The sequence below is a fragment of the Populus trichocarpa genome, chromosome 13, assembly GCF_000002775.5.
Source record: "Populus trichocarpa isolate Nisqually-1 chromosome 13, P.trichocarpa_v4.1, whole genome shotgun sequence".
Lineage (NCBI taxonomy): Eukaryota > Viridiplantae > Streptophyta > Magnoliopsida > Malpighiales > Salicaceae > Populus > Populus trichocarpa.
Window position 1 is genome coordinate 9,216,632 of NC_037297.2, and position 11,829 is coordinate 9,228,460.

The following is an 11,829-nucleotide window of genomic DNA, read 5'->3' on the forward strand; positions in this document are numbered from 1 at the left end:
TTTATTTTCACTTTACGAGGGTCGGGCTGGACCCGACCCAACCATTTGAGCTGGGCCAGAACTAGCCCGGCCCAAGTGAGTGAATTATTTGCAGAACATGAATAGTAAGTTCACGTTCTGCATGCAACTTTACAGTTGCAAACGGTGGAGTGGAGTGGGAGGCAACCTTGCGGAGGAGAAGAGGCTGCTGTCACTGGCCTAGAGTGAGGTTGGAGGTGGTCTGGTCGTGGAAGACGAGAGGCTGATTGCGGCGTTGGTGGAGAGTTTTGGCCGCTGGAGTCGCTGTGGGAGAAAGAAGAAACCGGTTTGTAGAGGAGAGAGAAAGGTTCACAATGGCTCTCGATGGTCGGTTGGTGGCTTCTTGTGGTGGAGCTGGTGGTTGAAGGCGGAGCTGGAGGAAGAAACGACAGCTGCAGGAGGGCCAATAGAGAAGAAGAAAACGTTAATGGCGATGCAAGTGGGCTGCTGCCGCTGTGGAGGAAGAAGGAGAAGTGAATGGTGGATAGGGATAAGTGAGGTGGAGAGGGTGGTGGTCAAGCCGGTGATAAGGGTGGTGGTGGCCGCGTTTGGCTGTTGGGAGGGCGGAGAGAGAGAGAAAGACAGAGAGAAGGTGGCAGAAACCAGGAAGAGGCTGATTTTTGGCTTACTTTGGACCTGATTTTCTCCTTCCTCAGGCCATCAAATCCGCCTCTAGTTATAGGCCGTGGAAGAGAGCAATCTTGTCTACAATGGGGAAAAATTTCAGCCCGTGATTCAGTTGGGAAGGATCACAACCGTTGGCTCAAAGTAGGCATCATGAGTTGTCAAATCTGTAGGAAAAGGCTGACTGAGTTGGCCTCTTTAGGCCGGTGCCGGCGCCAATGGGTTGTCATTTAGCCTGAACGAGCCATATGGGGTTGTAGAGAAATTGCGGAGGATTATTTACGTGCAAGATTTGTCAATTTTTATGGACGTTAGATGCATTAAATGCACCTACAAAGTAGCCTCCCTAAGTTGTCATTTCAAAGATTTAAAGAAGAAGATGAACAGTACCAAAGTTCTGTTTTTGACCAAAGTTCATTTTAGTCCTCCCTCTTTAAACTTGATTTAACTGCACCCCTAATTGACCGATAAACTTTTAATTTCTTCAATTTTACCCTCGGTTTTTGTTGTCAATTAAACCCCTATTGATACGGTTCAGCCTTGTGATACGACCCAAGTAAGGTCAGATTCGGATTTTGGTGTAAAAAGCGCAACAGTCCAGGTTTACAGCAACAATTATAATTCTCAATCCGACCATTGGATCGAGCTAAAATTTTATGTGGACTCTCCAGACATGTTGCCCTACTATGGGTTAAGATTTCAGGTCAATCAAAGTTTGGGAAGGCACCACAATGCTGGTCAACAGAGGCTGTACGAATTATGTTATTTACTTCCATTTGACTTGTTGACTTCCTATTTGGTTAGGATTCTTTTCCTACAAGGATGTGGCAGCTGGTTATGAGAATTTTGTAGTTCCACAAGGATCTTTAATGAGCTGCAATATAATCTCCAAGTGTGGCAGAGATTCATTAATGTTTCAGAATCCTTTTCTTATAAGGATTCTTTATTCATCCTAGCTACACAAGGAAAGAAGGGCTGGTGGTATTTAATGACAAATTAGTTATTTTTATTATTTGATTTTGTTAGCTACAACCCAAGGATTGTTTGGGCTTACTTAATACTTTGTTTTCAGTTAGGATCCAAGGCTTGTTTGGATTAAGTTATGGGCTTTTCAGTTTAGGGTTTTGGGTCAGTTTTGAGTGGACCTCATATAAGTCCACATAAGGGGTCCATTAGGGTTAATTTTTCAAGAACTATTTAAACTCATGTAAGCCAAAATTTCGGCAGCTTTGATGATAATTACTTCTGAATTTTTCAGTTTTAACGTGTGAGAGTGATTCTTGCATTCTTCAGTTCTTGAACGAACTGAATCTGACTTATCAAAGATTAACTGGCTTCGTGGCGTCATTCTACTCAATCCAATAGTGTTGGTGCCTTGTGGCAGGTTTCCATTGTGTCACACTCCTATCAGACCTATTTCGGCTTTCCAGGATTAGATCTCAATCTTGATTGTGGTTTGCGTGACCACATGATCACGAGGTTCGCATCACCTATAGTCCAGCGCTTTTTACAAATTGGTCCTAGGCTGCGAATTTCTTCAATTTAGCCCATAATTGACCCCAAAACTTTAATTTTCTTGCAATTTGGCCCCTAATTTCAATCAATTAACTTGGTAAAATTTAAATTTGGTCTCTTAAAATTCCAATCTTCTCAATTAAGCTCAAATTAGGCTCCCAAACTTAATTTTTCACCAATTAAGCCCCAAATAAAATTAATTTGACCCATTTAAAGTATAATTAAGTCCTTGCACTTAATTAAATTCTTCAATTGGACCCAAATTAATTCTTAAACATAATTAAAATTCAATTTGGCCCATGATTAAATCAAATTGGCCTATTAAAAATTTAATTATGTCCCTAGACTTAATTTTTATGCAAATTCATCCAATAATCATTTAATTTGACCTTGAATTTGCTTTTTTTTTCCTCTCTATTTTTGGGCATAATGGGGTACAATTAGGTCTTAAATTTCCTCCAAAATTGCAGCTTGATTTCCCAGCCTGCTTTCTCCATGTTGCCAGCCTTTATTTTAATTTTTTGATTTTTATTTTGAAAAAAAATGAATTTTGGGGAACAACCCAGAATTGAGTTATGACATGGGGCATCAAGAATGACAAGGGAACTCGTCACCATTATGTAAAGGAAAGCCACTACAGGAGGAACTACAAAGATGATCTTGCAGTCATGAAGGTTAAAAATCTTACTGAAGCTTCTACTTCATAGGAGTTTGTAATTGAATGAAGGTAAAGTAGACCTACGAGTTGGTAATGAATTAAGGTTTGTTGCATTAACATTGCCAAGTGGCCTGATACTAGAACTTGATAATTGCTATTTTGTTCCAGTTCTTTCTAGAAACATCGTATCTATTTCTGAATGGACTTAAACTTATTATTAAGGGAAAATGTTGAACCTTTTATAATAATGATGTTTATAGATATGGTACTTATATAAATGATTCGTATATACCTGATCTTGAAATGTCTAGGTTTAATATAAATTACAAGATGAACAAATTAGATAATTGATATCCATATTATTTATGACATTGTAGACAAGGTTATATCAATGAAAAAGGATCACCAAGTTACATAAAGAATGATACTTAATCCTCTTGATTATGAATCATATGAACCTTGTAAACCTTGTTTATTGGGTAAGATGACCAAAACACCCTTTATTGAAAGAGTGAAAAAGCTAATGAATTGTTAGGTCTAATACATATAGATGTATGTGGAACAATAATGATTTGTGCAATGAATGGATTGCATATTGGATATGGTCATGTGTTTATGATGAAAGTCTATAAAGGCTTAAAGAATTCATAAATGAAGTTGAAATACAAATTGGAAAGAGTATTATGATACTTCGATTAGATTGAGATGGTGAATACTTCAGCCAAGATTTTCAAGATTATCTAAAATAGAATAAGATTCTCTTATATTTGACACCTCCTAAAAGGAGAAATTGCACTTTATTGGATATTATGCAGTCTATGATGAGCTATACAAACTTTTCCCATTTTTTCTAAGATTATGCTCTACAAACTACTGCTTACTTTTTAAAAATGGTTCCATCAAAATCTATTGATAAGACTCCATTGAGATATAGAATGGTAGTAGACCAATCTTGTCATACTTGAGATGTGATGCTTATGTGAAGCATAAGTTCATGAGATATCTAAAATAAACTATTAGATATTATTTATATCATCCCGTTGAGAAATAATGTTTGTCTCGAAATACACTAGCTTTCTAAAGAAAGAATTTGCTCTTGAAAGGAGAAGTGAGAGAGAAATATAACTTAAAGAAGTTCAAGAACCACAAACTGACATCTAAATAGAACCTAAGCCTAAGACTATAACATTGAATGTTCAGCCTAAAGCTTAAGAAACATAAAGAACTTCATATATCTAATAGGACACATCATGCACCAATAAGACATGGACTTCTCATGAAAATTAAAAATGATGAGTTGCTCATACTTGATGAGCTTGCCTATTACATGGAACTAATATCTAATATTGATTCTAAAAAATGACTTGAGACCATGAAATCTAAAATGGATTCCATGCATACCAACCAAGTATGGACCTTGGTTGATCCACTTGAATGGACGAAACTTATTGGATGTTAGTGGGTCTTTAAGAGAAAGACTGACATGGAAAGCAATGTACAAACATATAAAGCTAGACTAGTTATTAAAGGTTACAAACAAAGATAAATATGTTAACTTTGATGAAACCTTCTTACCGGTAACTATGTTAAAACCCATAAGGATTTTTCTTGCTATAACTACATAACATGATTATAAGATTTGGTAAATGGATGTCAAGACTATATTTCTATATAGGGAATCTTCAAGAAGATGTGTATGTGTCACAACTTGAAAGTTTTGAATCTAAAGAATTTGTTAATAAAGTATGCAAGCTATAAAAATCTATTTATGAACTTAAGAAAGCTTCAAGGAGTTGGAATATCTATTTTGATGAAATAATTAAATAGTTTGATTTTATAAAAAAAATAAATATAGATAAGCCTTATGTTTATAAAAGGTTAGTAGGAGTAGAGTTATTTTCCTAATATAATATGTAGATGTCATTTATTAAATAGAAAATGACATTTCTTAACTCTAGTTAGTAAATATTTGGTTGTCCAAGAATCTCTCCATGAAAGATATGGGAGAAGCAACCTATATACTAGGAATAAAGATCTATAAAGATTGATCTAAAATGTTACTTGTGTTATCTCAATCCATATACATAGACAAGATACTAAAATAGTTTAGCATGAAAGAATCCAAAAAAGGATACTTACCCATTTCATATGTCTCTCCAAGGATATGTGTCATAAACACAAATTCATATACTATGGATATAAGATTCATAATATATGCGATGCTATTTACAAAACCAGATGTATTTTATGCTTTGAGCATAATTAATAAATACCAATCTAATTCAATTAAAAGTCACTAGAAGATACTTAAAAATATTTTTAAATACTTAAGAAGAATTAATAATGTTTTTTTGGTTTATGAATGAGATAAACTAATAATTTATGATTATTTGAATGCTAGTTTTCAATCAAAAATTGAAAATAGCAAATCCAATTGGATTATATTTTACTCTAAATAATGGTACTGAGTTAGAAGAGTTTCAAATAAAAAACCAAAGTAGATTCTACAACCAAAGTTGAGTGAACCTTTACGTTGAAAGGGATAAAAAAGGATGTTTGTATCAAGAAGTTAATCACTGAACTAGTTGTGGTTCCTAACATTATTGATATAGTAGTCCAGTATTGTTATAACAATAGAGCCATTGCAAAAAAAAAAAGAAAAAAAAACCAAGGTCTCATCAATGATCTAACAAATATACTTGGACAATTTCAATTGATTGGAGAATCATAGAAAGAAAAGATGTAAATATATAATGATCACCTACTAAAGAGAATCTTGTAGATCCTCTTACTAAGCCATTATACCAGTAAAAACATTATCGTCAAGTAGAGCAATATGATATTTGGTACATGAGTGATTGACTTTAGTGCAAGTGAGAGGTTGTTAGTGTATATACCTTGTAGTCAATCAATTGGTTACACGTGACATTGACTTTGTTCATGTAAATATATTTATTTATCAATAAAGGATTATTTATCTTTAATATTCATCAAATATTTTATTACTAAATTAAATATTTGATTAATGAATCTAAAGTATAGATAAAGTCTTTATGACAAAAATATTTTACAAAGAAAATTATAAAGTTATTATAATTATGAGATTTCTATTGCTTCAAAACATTGTTCCTAAAATATTCCTGGTCAATACTCTATTAAGACTGGATGTTAATGAGTGCTATTGAGATTGATACATATTATGTTCTTTCCTTTGTGAAATGAAACAATTGTTCTCATAAGCTGAGGTATAATAGATACTTATAAGTAATATGTAGGTGCTTGTAAGATGACATGTTCATTGAATTAACTCGCATGAGAATTTCATATGAAGAGATCACTTATATTTGTAGAAAAGCTCACATGATGATTATGTAAGTGATCCTTAGACTTGAAATCACTAAGTTAACTTATACAGGGAGTGTTATGTTTTGATCTTGCTACACATTGTCCTCCTAATCAAGGGTAACAAATGAGCAAATATTGGGTATAACACGAACTATATAAAGGTATTTAAGTAATAAAAAAAACATTCATCATTTTTGGTGAATTAAGGAAAATGTTTCATTTGATCTTTAATAGTATTGATTGTAAATCCTTGCACCAGGTAAAATGAGATTTGTAAAGGTTTCGAATCTTATTCAAAGAATCAATGACTGTAATGTTAAGAACAAACATAATTTGACACAGCATACACACTTCATGCTATAATGTCTAAATCGAAACATTGTTGATGAATTGATAATTACACTGGAAAATTGATCGCTAAAAGGTTAAGTCAAACCACTTATGACTTTCCAAATATTTTGGGAATCGACATGTTGCTAGAGATTGTACTTAATTTTCAAATATAAATCAATCAATTATTGAATTGATAATAAATTAATTTGTTTAATTTATATAATCCAATTTTATTTAGGATTGCGATCTATATTTGGGTCAACTTATTAGGGAACCTAATGAGTCACACACATATAAGAACTATTGATCAAAAATTAAAATGAGATGATTAATCAAGTGTGACTTGATTATAAATAAGTTTTAGAAATTAAGGACTAGAATGTAATTTATAAATGAAATTACAATTTTAGATTTAGAAAAACCTAGGGACTTGATTGAATAAATTTCTAAAATTAGCCTAAAATAATATATATGATATTATTTAAGGGGTAAATTGATATTTTGTCATTTATAGAGATTTTAGGTTTCCCTATAAATATAAAATTATGTCTCTTATTTCTAATAGAAAGTTTTAAGGTAAGAAGAGTATATTATATAAACACTTAAATACAAAAAAAAAAGAGTTAATCATTGGTGGTTCGGTTGGATTATCATTAGAGACCGGACAATTAGATGATTTATGATTTGCGAGAACTCAGCCTTGAAACACATATTCAAAGCTGAAAAAAAGTTTAGATTTTTAGAAAATCTTTATATAAACTCTAATCAACTTTAAATTTGTCTAATGAGATTTTTGTTTTTTGGAAAAAAAAAATGATTATATTTGAAAATCTAGTTTTCTTGTCAAAATATTTGGTAGAGAAATTTCCTCGAGAGCTCAGCAACGAGAGAGAAGCTTTGCTGATTCTTGACGGCTGACCATTGAAAGCACTAACCCATCACCTGCCAAAGGAAGCAACTTCCTTGAAATCACCTGCAACGTCAGCAGACGCAACTAAATTACCACGGCACGAGTTCCTCAACAAATTCTATTTCAGGAGTTATGATGGATATAAGCATAAAATGGACACCAATCTTTGGCTATCAAACTGACCAGCACATTGTGGAGGCATGGTACCAAGGATCAACATAGAAAACTTGAATATTGCTGTTCCATAATTTGATGAAGATAGGGGATGGATTGCGCAACTGATCAGTTCAGTCAAATGATAAAATTACATTTCAAGCTGTAAGGTAGATGTAAGTAAAATTACAGAGAAAAAAAAAACGAAAATATGAATTTTAAGTAGATGTCACAGAACAAGTATAAGGTAGAATTGCAGAATGGATGTTGCATGACAAACTAGAAAACAGAGTCTCTTGTAACGTATTATGACTTTCAAGTCACTGTTGTAACAAGCATCTAAATGTACATACTCCTCTATTTCATAGATCACGAATATGATATGAGATAAATTATCTGAATTCTGAAGTGACAAGCCATGTCTTTGTGGCACATGGAAACCAGCAAAGAAGACGAAATTAGTTGTGGTATCTATGATCCCCAAGATTCAGAAAGTGCCATGGGGAAAAAAGAATTTGACTAAGCTAACTTCTGCACAAAACTGTTCTTGTAATGAAATTATATTGCATGATCATCATTCATCAGGACAAAGTGCGCCATCTCAAACTTCCTCAACCTGCAACCAAAATATTAGCTTTAACAAATAACAATTCAAGGCCAATATTCAATTCCTAAAACTGAGAGCCAAAATAGACAAGAGAATGTAAATTGGATGAATCATAAGAAACTTTATTGAACTGAATAGAGATTTTGAATGACCTGAGGGAGATTCATCAACTCAAGAACAGCTTTCTTCGGAGTCAATTCATTATCTATGATCCGAGCCACTGCTGTTAATACTGGCATCTTAACATTATATTTCTGGGCCAATGCAATCACTGCTCCAGCTGTTGACACGCCTTCTGCCACCTAGACAACATGGTCATCTATTAGCAAAATTTCGATTATCAACAGATAATAAGTACATAAAAGTATTTACAAGCACCTGATTCATAGAACTCAGTATATCATCAAGCTTCTCCCCAGATCCAAGCCGTACTCCAACTGTTCTGTTTCTTGAGAGATTGACAAAGCAAGTAAGCATAATGTCTCCTGTTCCTGACAGACCAGTAATTGTTGAAGGTTTGGCACCCATCTTCAAGAATAAAAGTGGAGAGGAAATTGTGAGAATGAGAACAGGGGATACAACCCATATCTTCACCAACAACATATAATAGATCTAAAGTAATATGCATTCGAAAGAAATTAGTTTCCTAAGGAAAAAGCAAGAATCCAGAATGTACATTAACACTGCATAGCCAAAGCAAATGCACATTAGGCTGAATAAGAAATGTTATCCACTAATTTATTAATGCAAAACCTGTTTCCGGATCATCAAGGAAAATAAAACTTTTCCAGGATAGATCATTGTCCAGAATCCAGAGCTATTGAGTGAGCAAACATGAAAATAATAGTTACCTTGTGCGCATTAACTACAAGTGATATCTAAGATTTCAAATATAAACTGTGACTTTACAAAATGTCTTCCTAAGCAACCATTGTTTTATTTTCCTTTTTCTCTCCTTTTCTTTTGGCCCAACATGTAGTAGAAGTCTATGTTGCCTATTTATGGCCATAACTCCTTACCAATAGCCATAACTCCTTACCAATAACAGACATTGATAATACCAGAAAACTTTTGATTGCTCCATGAAGGCACTATAGAAAAAACATAAAAGCTAATAGAGAAGTTAATTTTCCCAAGAAATCCTGAGAACAAGATACAGGATAAAAAGAAAACAACTTACTACTCTACCCAGAAGGAACAAGACACAGACTATATTAGAATCTGAACAAGAAAAGGCTCTTCAGATGTCACAGAACAAGTGAAACACCTTTGTAGCTAGCCATCGGATCTCTGAACAACCTTGTGCAACAAGAGCTGCCATAGAGTTATTGCCAAGATTCATTCCTTCAACAATTCCAGCGGCTATGGCAAGTACATTTTTTAGTGCCCCTGCAATTTCTACCCCTGTAACATCCCTGGAGTAATCAGAGGTTACAAACTGAACACGTGGTCCTGAGTACATACATTCTCTCAACTTTCAGAAATATAAATCAGTAAAACTTTCACCACAAATAGATGCGAGGCTTTGTTTAGATAATGAAACAGCTAATATGATGGTAGGAATCACATAAAAATATTACACATGTCATTGCTAGAAATAGACCAATTTGATGCATTGAGTCAACTACAACAATAATGGGGAAATGAGGAATTAACATTATTAAGCAATCTATGATATTTGTCCAAGTTCTATTTCATGCCTTGTCTCATCCAGCAGTTTATCCAATCAAGTCTTTCCATGGGCCAGATGCTATTGAGTAGTTAAATGCTCAATTGAAGTGGGATTCAGAGGAAAGAGAAGCATGTAAGTTTATGGATATAAAATTCGACTCCCTTTAATTTAATGAAATTAGTATACCTTGAAGTGCTGATTCTCAAGTGAGATGAAGCTAATAGCTGCTGAGCAGCATGTGCCAATTTCTTGTCCTTTGATGCCACCACCATTGCTGCAAATGCAAAAGGCAATAAAAGACCAAACAATAAAAAAATCAATACCATCTAAACATGATTAAAAGTAGAACACATGGTTTCTGCAAAGGTATCATTTAAAATACTCAAGTCACCTGTCGGTAACTTGTTCATCAATTCCAGAGCAAAAGAAGGCCCGGATAACAAAACAAAAGGTTGGTAAGGATTCCCCAATGCTTGGGGAATAATCTGAGACATCATCCTCAATGTATTAAGTTCTAAGCCTTTACTGAGGGATATGAAAGGCAGGCCAGGATCAACATATTCTGCAATGCCCTCAAGAAATGATGAACTAAACTGCATTAAGAGAGCCAAAAGTTATGAAGAATAAAATGCAATTTTAATTCTAATATCAACGCATCAAGAAAACACAGAGCAGTGCTATCAAAGAACCTGCACAGGCACAGCATGAAGGCAAAAGTCTGCATCAAGCAAAGCAGCTTTTGCATCGGTGGTGGCAATTACATTATCGGGCAGTTTATGTTCCGGGAAGTACTTGCTAATTGCATGAGAACGCAAAAAAAAATACATTACAATAAAAAATTAAAAAACACATAACATTCTAGAAATGAAAGTAAAAATGGAAGCATACAAGACCTAGTCCTACCAATTACAGTGATTTTCATTTATAGACTGACAGAGTAAAGGGTCACGCAGAAGCATTTGAACTTCCAAACTAGACTTTCTGTAAGCAACATGGGCAGCCATTGCTGTACCAAAAGATCCTCCACCAAGCACTACCACCTATAAAAACACGATCAATATGAACATAGAGCCAAAAAATTCTCAAATGGGGCAATTATCCAAGTAATCTTGATTCTTGAAGCTTGCTAGCAGGAGTACAAACTTTGCTACCATGTGAAGCAAAAGCAAACACACATAGACATAGGAGTACTACTCTAAGTCATTTTTCAGGGAATGTTGATAAATTTTAAATAAACATACTAAATGAATTAGAAACAGAACTAACAACACAACAAAAAGAGGAAGAGAGAACCTTGTTAGTGCGTTCAAGAAGGTCAGTCTTGTTGTTCTTGGAGCGCCAGGAGCGGGACCAACGGACGAGCTTCTCCCAAGCAATTTGAACTACTTTGCGGCGATCCTGCTGGGACCCCTCCTCAGGAGCCTTGGTACTTGCTACAGCAGTGGAGTGGGGTTCTTTTTCTTTTTCTTCTTTTGAGATTGATGAAGAAGTAACAGTTGAAAGAAAGCAAGATGTGGTAGTGGGAGTGAATGTTGGTGGTGGTGGTGGTGGTGTTTTGGAAGGGAAATTATGAAGTCTTAGAGAAGTTTTGGAGGTGGAGAGAAATTGGTGGTGGTTACAGTTCAAGAATGGAGGAGGAGGTAATTCAAGAAGAAGCGCCGCCATTGGTTACAAAATTGAACTTAAAAACAGGAATTAGAGAGAGTGACTGAGACTGGCTCAGACCTCCTGTCCTCTGTATGTGTTTTCCTATGTTATGATTGATTTTATCCCTTCTGTTTTTTCTCTGGTGCTGCCAAATATTGCAAATTGCTAATTGCAAAGCGCGCGTGTTAATTCCAATTTTTATTTTTATTTTTTAAAAAATGAACACTCTAAATTAAAAATAATTACAGAATAACCAGATTTAAAAAAAATTAATGAAATAGCTCACTTTAGAATTAGGAAGTATGACATTTCATGAATGTCATGATTTAATTGCAATATGCTGTGAG

At 34.3% G+C, this 11,829-nt stretch overlaps 1 protein-coding gene across 3 annotated transcripts; it reads right to left on the bottom strand.

The window, feature by feature from the left end:
• Window positions 1–7,742: 7,742 nt before the first annotated feature.
• LOC7494387 (glycerol-3-phosphate dehydrogenase [NAD(+)] 2, chloroplastic) lies at window positions 7,743–11,608 on the bottom strand. Of its 3 annotated transcripts, none has more exons than XR_002977267.2 (9): window positions 11,129–11,608; window positions 10,739–10,875; window positions 10,525–10,630; window positions 10,227–10,428; window positions 10,022–10,109; window positions 9,431–9,578; window positions 8,542–8,691; window positions 8,316–8,458; window positions 7,743–8,172 (listed from the first exon to the last, which is right to left on the bottom strand). XR_002977267.2 is itself a non-coding variant. In XM_002319304.4 (9 exons), exons 1-9 carry the CDS (start codon window positions 11,498–11,500, stop codon window positions 8,158–8,160), a joined length of 1,368 nt encoding a protein of 455 aa, XP_002319340.2. In that variant the 5' UTR covers window positions 11,501–11,604; the 3' UTR covers window positions 7,743–8,157. The 3 variants fall into 3 exon arrangements, 2 of the variants coding, with proteins under 2 accessions (XP_002319340.2, XP_024439045.1); XM_002319304.4 differs by having other exon boundaries at window positions 8,316–8,465; window positions 11,129–11,604; XM_024583277.2 differs by lacking the exons at window positions 10,525–10,630; window positions 10,739–10,875 and having other exon boundaries at window positions 8,316–8,465; window positions 11,129–11,607.
• Between the last annotated feature and the right edge of the window lie 221 nt (window positions 11,609–11,829).